Here is an 18,875-nt window from a genome sequence, read left to right as displayed (position 1 = left end):
GTAGAATGTTCTAAATGATGTCTGAATGAGCTGAAACTTTCATTGTAGCTGGCCACAGTTAACTTATTCCAGCATTTGCTACACATTCTGCTTTCTTTAGGAGAGTTAGAATGTTTTTCTCAGCCCTCACCACTTCCCACCCGGCCTCTTGCCAGTACTAATCAGCTAGTACCCTAGTCTGCAGCAGGGACCAAATCAAGGGGACATAAGACAAAGCAGAGGTGGGGTTAGGTCTATGACAACTTGAAATTGGAAATCTGGGAGACAAGAAACAATGAAGTGTCAGAAAAGTAAAATGAGGGACATGACAGATGCTGAGGGCCACTTTCAGACATGCCTGCTAGAGTTGCCACACCTCTGTCCCAAATCTCAGAAATAGCTTAAGACTCGATTTTTCTTTCTGTCTAATGCTTGCCCCAGCTAAACAACATTGCTTCTCTCAAATGAATTTTAACACTCAAAATTAGTATAAAGGGCCTCATGAGATTACTTAGTGGCTACAGTGCTTATGGTGCAAGCATGGGAACCTGGATGCAGATCCCTAGCACACAAATAAAAATGTCTGTAACCCAGTTGTGTGAGACAGACATATACAGCCAGTCTACCTTGTGTGGTAGGCTTTATGACCCTGTCTCCAAAAACTAAGATGGAGAACAAGTTGAGAAAGACACCCACCTTCACCCAGTGACTGGGACACTTGTGTGCAGAAGCAAGCACATGCAACACATACACATTTTTAGATTAGCACATGCCTGAGGAGGTAGCCAAGATGGTGGAGTGCTTGCCTAGCATGCATTAAACATTGGATTCTCTCTCAATACCTCGTAAAGCAGGTGTGGTGGCTCTCACCTGTAATGCCAGTACTAGAGAGGTAAAATCAGATAAAAAAAGCATGTGTAACTTTAATGCAGATGAGTTCATTGGAAATTTGAAGAATTTACAATAATATTGAAAGTTACATCAAACTTTTTATGTCTGTGAGAGGATGCACCATGGCCATAAGGCTTTGAGAGGAGATGGTTTTCTGTGTGGCAATGATTCACGTTGTTTTATAGTCTCTAAATGTTCTCCCTGGGTATTTGCTATATTAATATTACAAAAGAATAGGACTAAACGTTTGTGAGCTGAAATTCAGCTTCAATTTATGAGGCAGTTTTAATCAATAGAATATTCTACAAACATATACCAAAAATAAAAATACTAAGTTGATACTGATGGTCAAGTTGTCACTAAATACCTGGTTTCCTTTGTGTGTGTGTGTATGTGTGTGTGTGTATGTGTGTGTGTGTGCTGTGTGTGTGAGTGTGAGTTTGTGTGTATATGAGTGTGTGCTATATGTGTGAGTCAAGTGTGTGTGTGTATGTATGTGAGTGTATGAGTATATGTGTGTGTGTGCTGTGTTGTGCTGTGTGTATTCTCTATATGTGTGTGAGAGTGTGTCTGTTGTGTGTGTGAGTGTAAGTGTGTGTGTTTTATGTTTGTTTGTGTGAGAGTATATATGTGTATATTGTGTGTATGTATGTGTATTGTGAGTGAGCATTTTAGAAAATACTACATAAGAGATGATTTATGTAGATTTCAGTTCCTTGTTTCTGATTGGAAGTTTGCTTCCACAAATAAAGGAAATAATGCTGTTAAGCCACTAAAGTCATAGTGAATCATAATGGCTAAACTTTGAAATAACTCAAACATGGTAATAAGACATTATGACTAGAGTAAAGGGGTTAGCTATGAAACAGATTCATCCCACGTGGTGGTATTCCTGTTCTAACATCACGTGAGAGCAAAATAGTGGAGCTGTGGTCTTCCCTTGTATGTCTCTTGAATGGATGGATGCCCTGGCACACTTCTGCAAGCTGGACATAGTGCTGTGGGAAGAGTCAGCACCAACTATGGGGAAGGGAAGTTACACCCATCTGCTTGCACAGAGCTCCCTACTAAACAAGTTCCTTTATGCAGCTCTTGTTATGGGACAATAGCCTTTTATCTAGATTTTGGAACTGTGTCTATTTTTAGACAGGAGAAATCCCTGCTGCTATGTTACTATAATATTGTTAATTGTTTAATTCCTATACTGACTTTTTAGTCCTGTGTAACCTTTGGATGAAACTTATCCTGTCTTTGAACTTCCATTCTTATTTCCTTGGTCAACTTCCACATCCATTAAATAGTAAAAGCTGAGAGCCAGCATAGAAGAGCTGTGACCTTTCAGTAAAATTAGTAAATGTGAGCCAGTCAATCAGGCCCTGCCATTACCGTTCTTCATGCAGAATCCCAGTATTTAGTTGGACTTAGATGACAAAACAACACCTGGTTCCTGAGGTGCGCCTACACTGAACATGCTTCCCTCCCATGTGCCTGGAACTGTTGAGGTGAAACATATTAAAAGGTTCATGAAATATATAGTAAGGCGGTTGGGTTTATGAGGTCCTGTATTGCTGTAGTGTCATTCCGCTAGTGTAAGGGGAAAAGCGGGGCCTGTGAGAAACTCAAGAATTGCGACTTTCTTCACCAAAATCTGCCAGTTTAATTCAGAGTTTTGAGTGGGATATCATGTTTGTGGATTCTTGGAAACTCCGGACTATTGTTTTCTCTTGGTAGCTGTGTGAGAGCATATGGTGATATTAATTATATCTATTACATTTCAGATCTCCACATGCTTTATATTATAAAGCTACCTTTTCCTTCTGTATATGTGGTTGAATTCCCCATGAGCTCATTTTTGTTCTTGGGACTTATATTTTGAAAACATGCAAGCAAAACTCTTTAGCTGAATTTTAGACTTCATCAACTTGTTTCTTCCATTCTGTGCATACAGTGGAGAGCTTTGAAGGAGGTCCTTTTCCTACCTGAAATTTCTTGCTTGTATTTATTAGAAAAATTCATCAACCTGAATGTGCTTTAAGGTCATAAGCCCTTTGCAACCCTAACATTGCAAATGCCTCTGGGCTTTACATGTTAGGCTGGCTACAGTTATCTCATTTAGCAAAAATTTTCTCTGCCATGAGGATGAAATGCAATTAAATATGTAACTCGGGCTCCTCCCCCGAAAATTATCTGTACCTCATTTTTCTGGTTCTTCTTCTACACGCCTTCCATCTTAAGACAAATTATCCAACTAAGTCTTCATATGAACTACCTCTCTAAGTCTCTGATAAATTGTCACACAACTGTTCTTAACAGCCATTCCCACAAAACACCTACCATATTCATACTTGTGGCTACCCATTTTGCTATAATTTCTCTTTCTGCCTTCTGCTCCTCAGTAGCCTTGGCTGGCTTTCTCTACCATGCTCCTTCCCAGTCCTGTTGAGCACAGTGGCCTATCTCTTGCTGTGGCCTATCTCTTGATGAGACCTGGCCTCTAGGTTCCCAGTGTGCAGCCAGCTCTACCAGCCTTAGCTGATCTACCCTTGAAGCTGTAACTTGTATCTGCTCTCAGCCCCACACAACTCGGTACCAGCTGCCCTGCCCAGCTGTGGGACTCAGAGGTTCTGCTAGGCCTTTCTAAGACTGTCCCTTGCCCATAACCCTGCTCACTAGGTCTCTCCAGTCCCTTGCTGCCATCAGTGAGTCCTCTCACCTCCTGCCCCCCACTGTTTCTCGCTTTGCTGTGCCAGCTGCATACTCCTACTTTGGGATCTCTGCTGGCTCTTCTCGTACTGTGGTCCTATGACATACTACTGTTCTGGGTCACAGCCAGGTTCCCCCACTCTTTTCTTTGTGTCTCTTTGACTATTAGGTTACCATTTTGGGTCCTTTCTTATTTAATTCAAGATGCTATCCTGATACCTGATATGATGCTGCCTTCTACACACACACACACACACACACACACAAACCACTACTGTATATAAAAGGTAAATTTGTGGCCATATTTTGTAATGCATAGTAAATTCTTCATAGATATATTCCTACATGCAGCCTTTGTATTTGAAGGAACTTAACCTTATCTCTCTCATAATGAGCAAATATTAAAAGGGGGATATTACTGTAGTTTTTGCAGTTTTCCTTGAAGGTGTTCATGGTACATTTAATTTAGGACATACATACTGTCCTTGATGTCTATAAGGATTCAGCATTATGCTGACCTGTCCCTGTCATGTGGCAAAATGCACTCTGACAGTTCCCTGGTCAGCCCAGGTGCAAAGGGCCCCTTTAAAAGAAAGACCCTGCCCACATACGCTGTCTTACTGCATTTTTCCCTCTCTCTTCCCCGCTGTTCCCCTGGGGCAGAAAGAACTTTTCCTATTTCCCTCTTCTCTTCTGACCTCTCTGTCTCTGTGTCTCTTTACCTTCCCCCACTTCCCTTTCTAATAAAACTTCTCCCTAAGCTCTGTATGCCTGGCATGTTTGTCCCCATCACCTGCCATGGGATCCACCAAGGTCCCCCACATGCACTATTCCTAACAAAACCAAGTTTAGAATAGCTAGCAGTCCTGATTTGTGGCATTAAAATTGAGCCCTGGAGCATCCAACAACCTCTACAGTCCTCCTTTATACCAATATTTTGTCAACACTGTGGCCTCTTAATTTTTATTTATTTTTATGTGTCTTTATTTGTTTATTGTGTTGGGAATAGAGCCTAGGGCCTTGAGCATGCCAGGCAGGTGCTCTACTGTGAGCTGTGCCTGGAATCCCTTTCCTGAGTCTTACTGTAGGGCGATTTCCATCTAACATGATGGGAGGGGCAAGACAGGTCACTTGTCTCTCTGGTGGTGTTGTCTTGTACCTCAGATACCTGGCATCTTTCTCCTGGGGCAGGAGCACATGGTGGGAAGCCCTTTTTTGTTGTTGTTGTGAGCCTAGCCTTTAATGGCTGAGCCATCTCTCCAGCCTGGGAAGACCCTTTTGAAGCAAGAGAGATCTGAATGTCTCCATCATGCTTGACTTGGCTTCCTCTGCTGCTTAGCATCTTTCATCGCTAGTCAGCAGCACACGGAAGTCTTTATCCTTTCGCAAACCCCAGTGGGGTTCTGACTTCTGACCACAGTGTCAGCAGCTTTGATTTCTATGCCACTGCCTTGTCTTAGAAACCCTTTTCATCTTCCCTCAGATCAGCTCCAAGGACAAAAGCCTAACATTGGGAGGGGTCTTTAATTCCTTTTAAAATGTTAGACAAAAGACAAGCTATTTCGGTGAGGGTGATCACTTTTCTTTTTAAAGTGTGAATTTTAATATCCCTGGAAAACAGATTGATTATTTAAAACACCGTTAACAAACAGGTATGCATTTTTGTGGGGGGACACCATACCTTCCCAAAAGAAAGACAAAACTACAGTATTTTATTTAATAGATTCCAAAAGTATTTTCCTACCTGTACACCCATACCTTCCCAAAAGAAAGACAAAACTACAGTATTTTATTTAATAGATTCCAAAAGTATTTTCCTACCTGTACACCCACACACATGTATATGCATAGGAGCACACAGACATGCATGTACACATGCAACATGTACACCACAACCACAGTTAAACAGTAAAAGTAAGTACTTTGATACTGATTCAACCCTCTTAGGAGAATTTCCCTGTCTTCCAATATTCTTACCTCATTTATAAGGAATGAAAATTTCATTGAGTGAGCTGAATTTAGAACTTTTATTTTGGTTTTCCTTGTGGGGAGGAAAGGCTATTTTAAACAGGCTTGATCTATGTCTGTAAGAGTGAGGAAAGTCAAATACATGCATTAGAGCACTTACTGTATATGCTGGTCGAGCATCCTTAATTCAAAACATCCTAAGTCTGAAAAGCTCCAAGCCTGAAACATTCTGGATGCCAACACAAGCCTCAAGAGGGAAATTTCACAGTATTCAGCTTTGCCTTATGCACAAAATTATTTAAAATACTATATAAAATATAGTTGGACTATATGTATAAGGAGCACATGAAACATAGATGAATTTTGTGTTTAGACTTGGATCCCAACTCCAAGATGCCTCATTATGCATATGCAAATGTTTTCAAAAGTAAAAAATCCTAAACCCTAAACTTTTTGGGTGCCTTCTGGTAAGAGATATTCAACCTGTACTGATCCCTTTATTCCCTGGTGGGATTCGTGTGTGTTCCTTCCCTGCCTCCTTCTCCAGCACTAGAGAAGAGTTTCATGGACCAGCATCTTGTGCTCGTTAGCTGACTTGTGTCTCAGGCCCCCACGGTGATGTGAGGAGCTGTGCCAAGTGCTCAGGAGTTTCAATAGATCAGTGTTTCAACACCTGCTCACCTCCTGAAAAAGGCTTGGAAGGATGTTTGGATAGCAAGAGGGATGAGCTGAGAGAGATTAGAGGTACTGTGAGCTGACTATGAAAAGATTTGCTCTTTCTTCTTCCACACCAGCTAAGTGTCCATAAGTATCCTTTAATTTAATTAAACACATGGTTATAAACTTTAAAATCCCTTCCAGTAAAGACCAATGTTCCCACACTTATGGTAACGTCGGTAGTTTGTTGTTTTATGAGTTTGTTTGTTTGTTTGTTTGTTTGTTTTTGCCCCAAAGCAAAATATATACGGGACCAGAGATGAAAAGAGGCAAAGTATGTGAAAGAGATTTTTCTCTGGCTTCCTTAAAAATAGTGGATGAGTGAAATACATCTAGGAAAGAGGTTGCTAAGGAGATGAGTCTGTATTTTACATAGCAGTATGTTGGTCCCATGAGGCAGCACTACCCCAGGGACTGTATTTTAGGTTCCACATGAGAAGAAAGTTCTAGAAGCCAAAGAATGGCCTTTATGAAACGTTAGGCTCCAAATATTTTTGGAAAGAAGAAATCAAAGAAAGAGCCCCTAACTTCAAACCCTGAGAAAAACAAAGACATAGAAAATATCCAGGATGTGTTTACTGTTGGCGCTGCCAAGTAAGGAAATGAACACACTGTTTGATTTATTAAAATCATTTTAAGCTACTATTTTCACTTAAAAACAGAAACACCAAAATCCATCATAAAAAATAACAACTCACATAAAAGTAATAGTAACATAATAAGAAAGTTCAAAAGGAGTCAAAATTGATGGAGAACCTTGTTACAAAAGAGACCCTCCCCTTGTCTGGGGAGGGGAGCAATGCCTACACATGAGAAAGCATCATCTTACTGAACTGGAGATTTTCTTCAGGCAGATCATGATTGTGTTGCTAATACCAGAAGTCAGGAAAATATATCCTAGTGAACAATAGGGGTTCTGGAGTCTGCTGGTTAAGGACCACGGTTAGGACCCACTTCACACCATGCAATCCTACAGACCCAGCTTGAAAGGGGGCACTTCCAAAGCAGCTTCCAGTGGGGTAAGGAACAAATGCAAATGGTTCATCTTCCTGACTCCTGGAGGTGAGTTTGAAGCATGCCTCTGAATCTCTTTGCAGGCCTAGCCCCTTGACTTGCTGGATACTGTTGCCTTGATGCTCCTGCCCACAACCTCTGCCCTTTTCTGTGAGGGAGTTGCTAATTAAAAATACAAATCACATATCAAGAGTCATTTGTGTGTCTGATACATGCATGGCCCTCTCTCTCTCTCTCTCTCTCTCTCTCTCTCTCTGTGTGTGTGTGTGTGTGTGTGTGTGTGTGTGTGTGTGTGTGTCTGTGTGTCTGTGTGTCTGTGTCTGTGTCTGTGTGGCCTTCAGAGTTTCCCACTGAGCTAGTCTGTCCCCTGAAAAAGATTGTGCATCACTGACAAAGTCATTCCTTTTAGTGATGCCTAGCAGTACAAACCAGTGACAAGTCACCTTGCTTTGAAGAGTAGGGGTAGCAATGCTCTTTTTACATATGGCTACAATATAGACTGCCAAAACAAAACAAAACAAAAACAAAAACAAAAAACCTTTAGTGACTAGAGACCTTCACAGTTGTGTTTTGGATTTGGAAAAAGGACATACACTTTATCTACTGCAAGCTAATATGTGACAGATTATTTTTTTCTAGTACATTCCTTATAATGTTATTGAAATATTATTTCAGAGTATTAAACTGATGAAAGCCTATACAATTACGTAATTGAGTCCTGAGAAAAAAAAGGGATTGCCTGAGAAAACATTTTTAAAACTTTTCCTTATTTGATAATACCTCAGTTGTTATTTAAAAAAGCTCTGTGTTGAAGAATGAATCCATGACTATGTTTTCCTAGGGATTTTAAGATTCATATTAAGATTATGGTGTTAATATTTTGAGAAGGCAATGTTGCTCAAAGTTATGCATAAAGTACATTTGGTGTGCAAATGTTGTCATGTGAGCTAAGTATTATAGTATTGTCATTAAGAATGTCATAGACTACTGAATGAGCTTGTCTCAGCCCTACCATGTGTGGATTCTTTTTTAAAAAAAATAATGAAAATTATCCCTTTCTCTTGTGTGGGAAAGCTGAGTGTAAGGGGGTTGGAAAGAGGGTGCAGTTGACAGGCAGGTTCACACCACAGAGCATCAGCAGAGCTGACCTGTGATCCTGAGAGCAATGCCAACTGCAAGGGAAACCATAGCTCCAGAAGGCAAGGCAAAGCCAAACTTTGACTCATCTTTGACTCATCAGTTAAAGGTATAAGAGAAAGAAGAGGTACTGTTCTGCTTCTGAAGTCCATGAGGAAGCACATTTTATGTCAACATTTTTAAAATGCATCAAATGCAAAACACATAGGAACCATAGGGATTGATTTCTAAATAACTGAAGTTCAAGAAACATGTGATAAAAATCTATCACTCCTCAGTGCCTTATGACATCTTTGTTTTAGACTGCTTTGTAATAGAAGGATGGTTAATGTTCAGTTGAAATGTTAAACACACACCACAAACATTCTCTCTGTCTCTCTGTCTCTCTGTCTCTGTGTGTGTGTGTCTGTCTCTCTGTGTGTGTGTCTCTGTCTGTCTCTCTCTGCCTCTCTATCTCTCTCTCTCTTTCATGCACACACACACTTTTATACACACTCTTTTTTTCAAAAGTCATTTAAAAATACTCAAGTATGGAGGAGGCAGAGGCAGGCAGATCTCTGTGAATTCAAGGTCAGCCTGGTCTCATAGCAAGTTCTATGCCAGTTAGGGTTACACAGTGAAACATCTCTGAAACAAAGACATACTCAAGCAAGGATCCAGTTATAGTTTCTGTAAAATGTTCTTTGTAGTAAAGCTCTGGCCACAGAGTTGGAAATGAGTTTGTGGTTCCTCAGGGGATTCTAAAAAGTACCTTGTATGTAAATTGGCACATGCCAGTGACTACAATGACCAATTGCATGTTGCAATTTTTTTGTTAGTATCTATATTTACTTGTCACATTAGAAACCATTGATTCTCATATGTACACTCATCCTCATTCTGGAGATAATTTGATATTAAATATTTTAGAGATTCCATGTGTGACTATGAATTTAATTCTGTAAATCAGATTTTCTTATGTATGGAAACTCCTTGATAGGAAAAATGTATAATATCCATGTTTCAGCACAGCTAGTATTTACATCACACATACACATACACATAAAAATTGTCATTAACGTCAGCCATGTCAATTATAGCTGCCCCCAGTGGTTGGCCTATTGTGTTGCCTGGCCTCTTGGTGGCATTTGGTTTGTTTGAGTATACCATCTACCTATCCTTTCCATTCCAAGATGGTGCTATCTTGCCTTCTTACTGTCTTCATCCTCCTCCCCACTTCCTTTCTTCCTTCTTTTCTCTTCCTGTCTTTCTGGCTGTCTGCACACTCACTACATAGCTGAGGATGTCTTTGAACTCATAATCCTCCTCTTCTCTACCTTGCAATTTTCTTCTTTAGGTTTATTCCTTGACTTTCTTTCCCTCTCTAATCAGTGTACTGGTTTGTTTGTTTGTTTGTTTTTTCTGAACATTTTCCTCTTGAATCTTAAAACTTTTCTATTTTGTGATAGTTAATTTTAATTGCCAGTTTAATACAGCCTAAAGCCATCCTGAAAATATTGTGGGGGTGGGGACATATCTGGATTGTGTTACGTGAGAGGGAGGCCCACCCTGAATGTAGGTGGCACCGTTTCCTAGGCTGAGCCTTGGACTGGCCGGCAAGGAGACTGCAAGCTAAGCACAAGTATGCAGGGTTTCTTGCTCTCTGCTCTTGAATATGAATGTGATGTGACTGGCTTCTGGTGCCTTCCACCTTCCTTCCCAGCACTGATGGATTGTGACCTGGAACTGCGAGTCAGATAAACCTTTTTTCCTCAAATTGCTTTTGTCATGGTCTTTCATCAGAGCACCAGGAAATGAAACTAAGACACCAGTATTGTAATGCTGTCTGTGGGCTTGTTCATAGCTGCACCAGGAGTGAAACACAGAGCCCCTGCTCTTCAAGGGTGCTTGCTGCTCAGCCTTGCCCTGGGGAACACCCTTTTCGTGCCTGCCTTGTCCAGTAGTCAGTCCTTTTCAGTTCACCAGGTTTTTCTGCCTGCATTGCTTCTACTGTGCATATTGACAATTGCTCCCTGTCACTGCACTCCTGGCTATGAATATGGTACATTCGTGAAAATGGTGTCTTCATTTTCCATGGCACATTTTCAGTCAACTCTGAAATGCCTGCCCGATTTTTAACTTCTTTGTCTTACATTGGAGCCACTCTGTGACTTGGACCATTCTCCAAGTTTCTTTGTATACTGAGTGCCGTTCACTGAGTTTTGGATCCTAGTGGGATTTTGTTTGGTTTGGTTTCTGGGTGTGTGTGTGTGTGTGTGTGTGTGTGTGTGTGTGTGTGTGTGTGTGTGTGTGTTGCCATTGTCTGGACTTCATTTTTCTTGCCCCACCGTATCAATCAATAACCACTTAATTGTTGACCTCTTATTAGTCATCACTATGTTTTGAATTTTGTTTACCAAAGCATTTGTATTCTTGAATTTTCCCTTATCAGGTAACTTCATCTGTAACTTGGTTTGCACAGTTCAGATTCTAAGTTGAACCTCGGTTCTTGAATTTCTGACTGCTACGTATTATGAACTGTGGCTCGATCATGAAGTATTGCCTCCCCCTCCCCCAACTTTAATGACTCACTTATCACCAAAGATAACTCCATAAAAGATAATACACTGAAAAGCTTTCCCCAAATAATGGGACAATGAGATTGAGCTGTTTAGGAGGTCAGTCCCTGTCCTTGTCCCTGTCCTGAGGTCTTTGTTTGTTCTAATTTGTTTTGGGTAAGCATATTCTCTTTTACTCTCTCTCTCTCTCTCTGAAGCTAAATCAACTGCATGAGAATTGAACCTATAACCTTGGCCTTATTAATTTACCTTCTGTAAAATTGCCCTCTGTAAATTTATGTTCTCCTATAAAGTGATTGTATTCATTCAGTAAACAATGCCAACCCAGGTCAGTGGCTTTTTGTCCTAGAGCGATTAGGATAAGTTCTCAGGTCACTAATGCAAGGACAATGTGATGTCTGTTGAAGAAGAGGTGTTCCCATACTGCCAAGAAGTTAAGAAGAAAGGGCTAACCTGCTAGCTGGACAGGCCCCGCAAAACTGTGTGTGTCGTTGAGGATGGGAAAGGAGAAGAAAATGCCCTTACATAAATGGCCATCCAGACCCCTCAACAGGCTTAGTAATGTGTGAACGGAAGACTAGATGTTACAGGGAAACCTATGAGAAGGCTAATCATAGGGAGAAGAACTTATATATCCTACAAGATTTTCATTGATGGTGACACACAGCAGTGACAATGGCACATCTCTAAGCATGGGGTTAAGGCCAGAGATAGAGAAGAGTCTTGAGAACTGCCCAAGGCCTGAGCTAGTGCAGCGGTGGAGTGCAGAAAAGAGGTAGGAGTGTGCGAGGCTGAAATGAGCAGCATTTGATAACCAGCTAGTTTGATTAGTGGCGGAAGAGAGCAATAACCCCTAGGCAGTTTTGGGTTCACTTGCTGTGGTTATCTTACCTATAGTCTGAAAATATTAAATGGAAAATTCCCAAAAATAAAAAAAAATCCTTGGGTTTTTAATTACACAATATTCAGAGTACCTTGAGGAGATTTCAAACTGTTCTGCTCCATCCTACATGGGACATGAATGGTTCCTCTCTCTAGCACTTCCATCCTGTATATGGTACCCTCTTTAGTCCCTCAATAGCAGGCCAGTTAGTATCTACTATCGTAGTATATCACAGTGCTTATGGTCAGATAGACTGTATTTTACTCACTGATGGCCCCAAGGCAAAGGAGGCCATGAGAGGAGACACAAAAGGGCAAAGTATCAAAAGACAGAGACGGTGCTACAGGGCATATCGGAAGCAGCCTAATGTAATTGTAATTATTACTGTCCATTGTAAACAAAGGAGACAATGATACAGGATTTGACCCTGAGTAATTCCAAAGTGCTAATAGCCTTCCAGAATATCCAAGTGTGGAAAAGGAGACAAACAGGGTTCTGAACCTAGGGCAATTATGAAGTTCACAGTAAGTAGAAACAGGAATGTTATGGAAAGAAGGAAAAGCCTGAGTTGAACTGATTGTAGAGACTTTGATATCAGATGAAAGCTGTTTGAAGACACATTGTGCATAAGACCCTTAAGAGATGGGGTGTGGGAATGAGATGGAAAGATGACCAGAGGTAGAAGTGTGAAGTTGTTGAGCAAGATGGGAAGGAGCCTATGAGAGAAGACATGTGTTAGACATGGGATGAGAAAGCTCAGTACACTGGCAGATACCCCGAGGCAGATAGAGGCAAAGCTGATACTCTCTTGTGGGAAGATGTAAGTAAGAGGAGGAGGGGAATGTTTTTAATATAACAGACTGATTGCTGTGATCTTTAGTCCACATCCGTGGTGGGCCTGGTTATGCTGCACTCTCTGACATTTCACTTAGGCTTGGCCATTCTGTCACGTTGTTTCTCTACTGATGAGCAGGTCAAAGGCAGCAGCAGGCTGTCAAACTTGATAGCATAGTGGGTTCCATGGTGACTCTGCTGAGGATGCTACCTGATGGCTCAGAAGCATGTGTTGTCTGGGTGCTGTGTAATTCAGCTTTCTGGCTGTAACAAAATACCTTGTTAGTAAGAGAAAGACTTGAGCTTTAGCTTGTATTTTAATCCACTATCACTTGGCTGTGCCATTTTGGGTCTGTGGTAACACAGTACGTCATGTAAGATGGCATGGCGGAGGAGGCTTCTTCAACTCTTGGTGGTCTGGAAGCAGAGAAGTGGAAAGGGGGGGAATTGAGATTTCCCCTTCAAGGGCATCCTATAACAACATAACTTAGCCCCACTAGGCCCCACCTCTTAAAGGTGTACTGTCTGTGAAGAGTGCCACACAGCCTTTGGGGAATGTGTAAGACCACAACTATATCAGAGGCCTGTTGAATATCAGTGTCCATCCCTGAAAGGGGGACAGATAAGTGAAAACCACAAATGAATTAGGGTTCATGCTGTGCTTGCAGATTTTGTGTAGATGGTACAGACAGCAAAGAGAGTACAGGAAACTTGACAAACAATACCAAGTCATTTGATATCTAGATAAAGAGGGATCAGCCAGTAAGGAAGGGGCTCTAAGGAAGGAGCACACTGTTTGGTTTAAGAGCAGCAAGGAGCTCAGTGTTGCTCCTGTAGAGAGTTCATGGGAGAGAGGGAAGGGAACAAAGTGGCCCTATGGCCTTGTTTGGCTGCAAGTGTGTGGGGCAGTTTGGGAATGTTCTCAAGGCAAAGGATAGATGAGATGAACACAGTATTCAGGCTTGAGAGTGGAGGAAGAATAGAAGGGAAAAAGAAAGGTTAGCTATGAAGCTTCTCGGAGTTCCACAGAAGTCCTACCTCTGGGGCTTGTAGAAGTAACCTGGGTGTGTACTGAGCAGGACCAGGTGTGTGTGTGTGTGTGTGTGTGTGTGTGTGTGTGTGTGTGTGTGTGTGTGTATGAGCAAGGAAAATTCAGGATAAGTCCAGCCACACACATCCCCACCCAGAAGCTAGAAAAAAAAATCTATAGCTGCTGCCTTAGTTTGCAGAACTATTCAAACACACCGTTCCACACTGGATAACACCTCTGTTTGGGAAGCTATAAACCCAAGACCAAGATCAGCAATGCTTATTTAGAGGCCCTTCATGGAGAATGTGGCAATCTGGGATGCACTTTGGCCCTTAAACACATACTGAAGTGTCTGCTTTGTACATCTGTGATCATGGAACTGACTGTGTTGGTATCTGTGGCCCAGTTTCCCCTTCTGATGAAGATATCAGTCATTGAATTAAGGGATCACCTAACTCCAATATGTCTTCATCGAAACGAATACACATACAGGCAGCCCTCATGAAGGTCACATTCTAAAGGGTTAGGGGCCAGGATTTCAACCTATTAATTTAAGGAGAGGTTAAACAATGTAACCCACAGCTGTTTGATTTAGCAGATGTCGAGGTGTGGAGATGAGCAAGCTAAGGAGCAGAGAAGATGCAGTGGAGTTGGGGGGTGGGCACGTTGAGTCTGGGGTGTCATTAGATAGACACCCTGGTAGACACATAGGTAAGTGGTATGAAGTTCTGAAGATGGACATGTGAGAATCCATGAAACTAGATGAGATCACACCAAAAGGAAGTTTGCCAGAATAGACAAGAGTTCCAAGACGACTGAAGCTTAGAGACCAGTAAAAGACCAAGACCCACAAAAAATGTTGAATATAATCTCACATATGGGCTCAGTGGTCACAAAGCCAAATTCAATTCCAGCACCACAAAACCCAAACCAGACAAAGCCCACATGTGCTTGTCATTGTGAGAAGGCAATTACATTTTAATGATGATTTTACATTATATTTTAAATATTTATAGTTGCAGCTTTTCTCTGAAGTGTCCTGTGAGTCAGCCTGAGCATGCATTGAGTTTTCCCAGCCAATATGTTGCAGAGTTGCTGGTGCTGAAATGGAATGTTTTGAATGTCATAAAGGAGTCAGAGGGCACTAATAAAAGTAATAAAGAGCCCTTTTCTCAGGAGGAGAGATGGCTTTGGAAAAGGCTGTTTCAGTCCATGGTTTGAGAAGGCATTTTCTGGAAAGGCAGTCATGCTACAGTGGACCGAGCAGCAAATGTGGGTTCTTCCAGCTGTTTTTGGCAACAGGGTTGTTCATGCACTGAGAGTGTTTTTAGACAAATGTGTATGAACATGACTTGACCAGCTTTTATCAAATTTGAAAAACATAGGACCATGATGATGACATGAGCTTTGTGGCCACTGGGTGTGTTTACTTTGAGTTGTTGTTTTTCCTGTCTGCTGTTTCACTCTGGGTAGGAAGTGTGTAGAGTTGGGGGACAACTGAGACAGATAGCACCCAAAGTCCTCTGGACGTGGCCAGTGCACTCTTCTCAGCCACTGCACATTCTGCTACCATTTCCCCATTGCACTAACTCGCTTCGTAATTCAACTCAGCTGCCATATTGAGTAAATGTTTGCCTGACTCCCACGACATTGCCCTTGCCTGGATTGCAGGGTTGAACCCACAATGTGGGATCATCTTACCCCACAGCAACACAAACATTGTAATTTGTGCCCCCACTAGCTTTGGGGCAGAAACCAGGGTTTTTATATTTATTTCCTCAGTACCTTGCAGAAAAATGCAATTCTCTAACTGCTCAGGACACACCTACCTCAGCTGTCACTCAACTGTTGTTGCTCATCAGAATATAAAGCATTCTGTATCGACCATACCGTTAATTAATGGTAATGTATAAACATCTAAAGAAAGTTCCTCTTAAACAGCTTCCAAACAGAGTGTTGCTTAAAGGGCCACTTTTACGCCCTCCCAAAAGCCTTGCTATTACAGATATAGTCAACATAATTCATTTTTGCTTACTAATTTGAAAGGATACCATCAATAATAAAACCAGAGATAGTATAGATTTCAGCTATCTATCAAAGTTTAAAAAAAAAGAAGACTTAAGTTTGGTCTCACACATTTATTATTTTTCTTTTCTTTTGGGGATTATATCATTCCCCCCTTTTTTTCCTCCCTCCAATCCAATCTTTCTATATCGTTATTCTTGTACAAATTTATGGCCTCTTCATTAATTTTTGTTAAGTGCATGCTTACACAGGCATTAGGCAAATATGTGTGCACATGTGCATGCATGCATGTGTAGGCTACAGATTGATGTCAGATGTCTCTCCTCCATCACTCTCCATCTTACCTATCTTGATGGTCTGAATACTTCTATACCTTGACAAGGTCTCTCACTGAACTCAAAGCTTTCTGCTGTGACTAGCCAGCTTGCTCTGAGGATCTCCTTTCTCTGCCTTTGTGTCCTAGGACTATAGGTGGGCCCTGCATTTATGTGAGTTCTGGGGATCTGCATTCCAGGCCTCATCCATGGTCAGCAAGTACTTTATCCACCAAGCTATCTCCCCAGCCTATATGCCTGCAATTCTTGATGGTACCACCCCACCGATTTAAATAACTTTACCTTCATTTTCCTGAGCCATTCAACATGTGGCCAAGGAAACTAAATTCACTCAATGGTGCAGGGTTGTTGAATATTTGGAATGCAACTGAACAGAACAGGAGATATGTCATTGCAGTGAAGCTATTTAAATCTTGATTTCTTTCCCTAGCTCTACTTTACGAAGTGTTTCTACTGGATCGTCAAGACCTTCCAAAATCTGCTTGGTGTGTGGGGATGAGGCCTCTGGATGTCACTATGGGGTAGTGACCTGTGGCAGCTGCAAAGTCTTCTTCAAAAGAGCCGTGGAAGGTAAATGTTCATGTGCGTGTTCCCTTTACGAATTCCTCTTTGAGTATCCGTTGCTTGCCCAGTCCATTTTGCAGAGTTACTGGGAAATTCTTGTAAAATGTTTTTGATGTAATCTGTCAGTAATGAATAGTAATGATACCTTATCTTAAAAACTACCAGAGACTTTTTTTCCACTGAGCGGTGTTTCCTGGGAGCCATTGAAGCCGCCTGCATAGTCAGTCAGTCTGAAACAAGAATTCTGTGTCAGTGTGCATTCAATCTGGAATAGCATTTTTCAGTAGTCAGGCAGAATTTGTCTTTTCTCCCTTCTCAGTATTTCTCTGCAAATAAATAAATGCATCTGTGCAAATTAAAATATTAATATAGAGATGCAGGCTCAGATTAAATAATGTGCTATTCAGAATATTTCCTCAGAAACTATTCAAATTCCATGCCCCCTCTTCCAAATCCCTCCTTTATTCTTGCTGAAGATTTCCTTTTGAGTACTATAAATGAAAAGTTTGGCTGGGGTTGAACATGTATGTGTATGCTAGCTTTGGCTTCCATCCAGGTAAACAAGGACATCTTTAGTTGAAATGGTTGTTTCTGCTTCCCTCTACCCTCACTGGCAAGCCATTAATTAATATCAGACTTAGGCCAGATGGCTTTATTAATGTTGAAAACTGTCTGAATGTGGAGAGTTCTCACTCTTGCTGAAAGAATTATTTTGTCATTGACATTTATGTCTCTAGAAGCTCCACATGAAGACCCTGCGATGTTAACTTCTCAGGGCAGTCTATGGAGAGACAAGTGGGTGCCTTGGGAACTTGAAAGAGCAAGCATCCATGGTTCACCTTTCTTTTTTCCAGAGACCACAGTTTTATTCTTAGTTCTGCAGTGTGAAATTATTTCACTCTTAGGATAGTTTTACATTATTTGATTGATACACAGTTCTGGGATTGAACCCAGGACCTCATACATGTAGGCAAGTATTCTACACTGAGCCACAACCCCGCCTGATTTACAGTCTTAATTATCGATCGTCCCAGAATGCAGCATAGAGTTAGTAATAGGAGTTGAGTCGTTTTCTCTTAGTAGATGGATTCTTGTCAGAAAGGACAGACAACTCATCTCAAACATGTGGAGCCCAGGGGAAGCTCATTGGCTGCCATGCCTGAAAAGTCATTATGTAACCCACAGTCTTAAGCCAGGCTCTTAGAATTTCCTGGGCCATTGGCTTTGTTCTGGCTCAACTGCTTCTCTCCTCACCAAGAGGGATGCAGAGCTAGACAACTTGAGCTCCAAGACCCAGAGTTTGACAAGGGTGTTGCACTGAGAAAGGTAGAGTCTGTTACCTGAAGGAAGTTGATTTTTTCAGAAAATGGAAAAAAATAGATTTTTCTTTCTCTAGTCACAGGATTGGCACCTTGCTAATTACTCTTGGTACCTTTCACCCTAAGACCTCCCTTCCTCTTCTCTCCAATCAGTAAACTAAGTAAGTGGAATTGATAACAAAGCTTTGGGGAGAAGAGCAGGGTGGAGCCGCAGAAGGGGCCTCAGTGTTGCCAGCTGCCGCCACCCATGCCTGGGCTAGCTCGTGTCAGAGCTGAGACCTGGTTCTGGCAAGAAGCTGCCGTTTTCTGAAGAAATAGAAACGTTTTTAGGGATTCCTGCTTAGTTTATATTTAAATAGTCTGTGGAAATCCACCAAGAATTATTTTTGTAACTAGGGTATAAATAAATATGGAAATCCCCAAATATCGGTACTTCATTTTTGTTTATTAGAAAGTAGATCAGTTAAAGAACTGATGAGGTGAGGTTTGTTAAGTGCATTTTTAGATTTTTGGTATGGTGAGCTTCAGGCTCTGTGTGTGTGTGTGTGTGTGTGTGTGTGTGTGTGTGTGTGTGTGTGTAAATGTGGGGATGGCCATGCATTGGTAAGGAAATGTACCACTGACTCATACACCTAGCCCTAAGACTTTCATGAATAGAATTTATTCTGTTCTAAATTGGGAATTTGGCATTTAACCTTCAACTACATGAAACAAGTGTAGATTTAAAATACAAATGACCAAAGCCCTCTTTGTTTTAATATTTGTGAATTTTATATTTGTTTATTATTTTACCTCTACCCTCTCTCCTCCCCAAACCCAGATGCTACCAAACTCCTTACATTTTCATAAAAATTCTAGCCTCCATTTTATTCTATTCATGCCAACTGGGGTAATAAGGGGGTTATGAAAACATATGTG

The 18,875-nt window shown here is 41.3% G+C and overlaps 1 protein-coding gene across 4 annotated transcripts in view; it reads left to right on the top strand.

The window, feature by feature from the left end:
• Nr3c2 (nuclear receptor subfamily 3 group C member 2) overlaps positions 1 to 18,875 on the top strand; it is a 332,687-nt gene that overhangs the window by 150,786 nt on the left and 163,026 nt on the right. For 3 of the 4 annotated variants that reach the window (XM_051205915.1, XM_051205914.1, XM_051205912.1), the window contains exon 3: positions 16,505 to 16,656. In XM_051205915.1, coding sequence (XP_051061872.1) covers positions 16,505 to 16,656 — 152 coding nt within the window. The remainder of the gene's footprint in view (positions 1 to 16,504; positions 16,657 to 18,875) is intronic. The other variant, XM_051205913.1, reaches the window with a different exon arrangement.

Source organism: Phodopus roborovskii, unplaced genomic scaffold, assembly GCF_943737965.1.
Source record: "Phodopus roborovskii unplaced genomic scaffold, PHOROB, whole genome shotgun sequence".
NCBI classification, from domain to species: Eukaryota; Metazoa; Chordata; class Mammalia; order Rodentia; family Cricetidae; genus Phodopus; species Phodopus roborovskii.
This window is presented reverse-complemented; position numbering and strand designations above follow the sequence as displayed.